The sequence below is a fragment of the Myotis davidii genome, unplaced genomic scaffold (assembly GCF_000327345.1).
Source record: "Myotis davidii unplaced genomic scaffold, ASM32734v1 scaffold46, whole genome shotgun sequence".
Lineage (NCBI taxonomy): Eukaryota > Metazoa > Chordata > Mammalia > Chiroptera > Vespertilionidae > Myotis > Myotis davidii.
The window spans coordinates 1,206,077-1,207,082 of record NW_006383006.1 but is presented as its reverse complement, the minus strand read 5'-3'; the positions used below and the strand labels follow the sequence as shown (position 1 = coordinate 1,207,082).

Below are 1,006 nucleotides of genomic sequence, written 5' to 3'. Positions count from 1 at the left end.
AGTCTTGGTCCAAGTTCTTCATGGTATTTCTGTAACACTAGGGAGTTTCACTGATTTCTTCTCTTCTCTTAGTCCTGTTAATCCCTAACTTCAGGGAAAAATCCTCACCTGGGGAAACAACCTCGGAGGTGGTCTTGGTTAAAACACATAGTGCTAAGATGGGGAGCAAACATAAAGAGAACAGTATGTCATATACGCCAGGTCTCTTGAAACATATGCTGTGCAGATGTTTCTTCCCTGCAGCGACTGTGTCAAGCAGCAAAGATGGACCGGCTTCTGGCAGGTGATCTCGATCTTGCACTTTCTAGTGACCGAGACTTGGGTGATCTCGATCTTGATCGCTTTCTAGTACTTGATCTCCCTGGTTTTGTTCCCTGTTTTTCTGAGTCTTCCGTTACTACATCTTGTTTTTGTACAATGCCATTAATGATTTTATTTTGACTTCCAACCAGTCTATGTTCAGATGATTTCATATGCTCATCTTTATCTTTTTTTTCTGAAGTTTTTCTCTTCTCTTTTATATTATCATCTTTGCTATCAGTCTTATCTTGAACATGTTTTTTTTAAATCTTGGATCTCTCCTACTCATGTCAGACACCCTTGGGCATTCAGATTCTTGATTTTTCAAGTCTTTTGTGTGAGAGAATTTGTTTTTCAAAGGTGATTTAGATTTAGATTTAGAATCTAACTGGCCAAGTTCTTTCTTGGTTATTTTTTCACCTGATTTTCTTGTTTGGATGAATTTTGTTTTTCAGAAGGTATAGTTTTACTTGTCTTAATATCAGATTGGTTTAATGTATTCATTAGGAATTCTTTTCTGTGACTTTGATCTTTTCCATAAGAATGCTGACTTATCCTATTAAGATGGGGATCCTGGTTTGTTACTTTCAAGTCCTGAATTTGTAAGGATGGACCTGCACGGCTTTTTTCTGGCTGCAAAGGAATCTGATGGGGAGGGAGTTTTAACCTCCATAGGGATAATTTGTGAAACATGTAATTTGGATGG

At 37.7% G+C, this 1,006-nt stretch overlaps 1 protein-coding gene across 1 annotated transcript in view; it reads right to left on the bottom strand.

Annotated features, from left to right (window-relative positions):
* Nucleotides 1-1,006, bottom strand: part of LOC102771223 (pre-mRNA cleavage complex 2 protein Pcf11-like) — a 9,368-nt gene that overhangs the window by 7,621 nt on the left and 741 nt on the right. Inside the window, 3 exon segments of the mRNA XM_015557512.1 lie at nt 313-563; nt 566-729; nt 732-945. Of these exon segments, the coding sequence (XP_015412998.1) occupies nt 313-563; nt 566-729; nt 732-945 (629 nt within the window).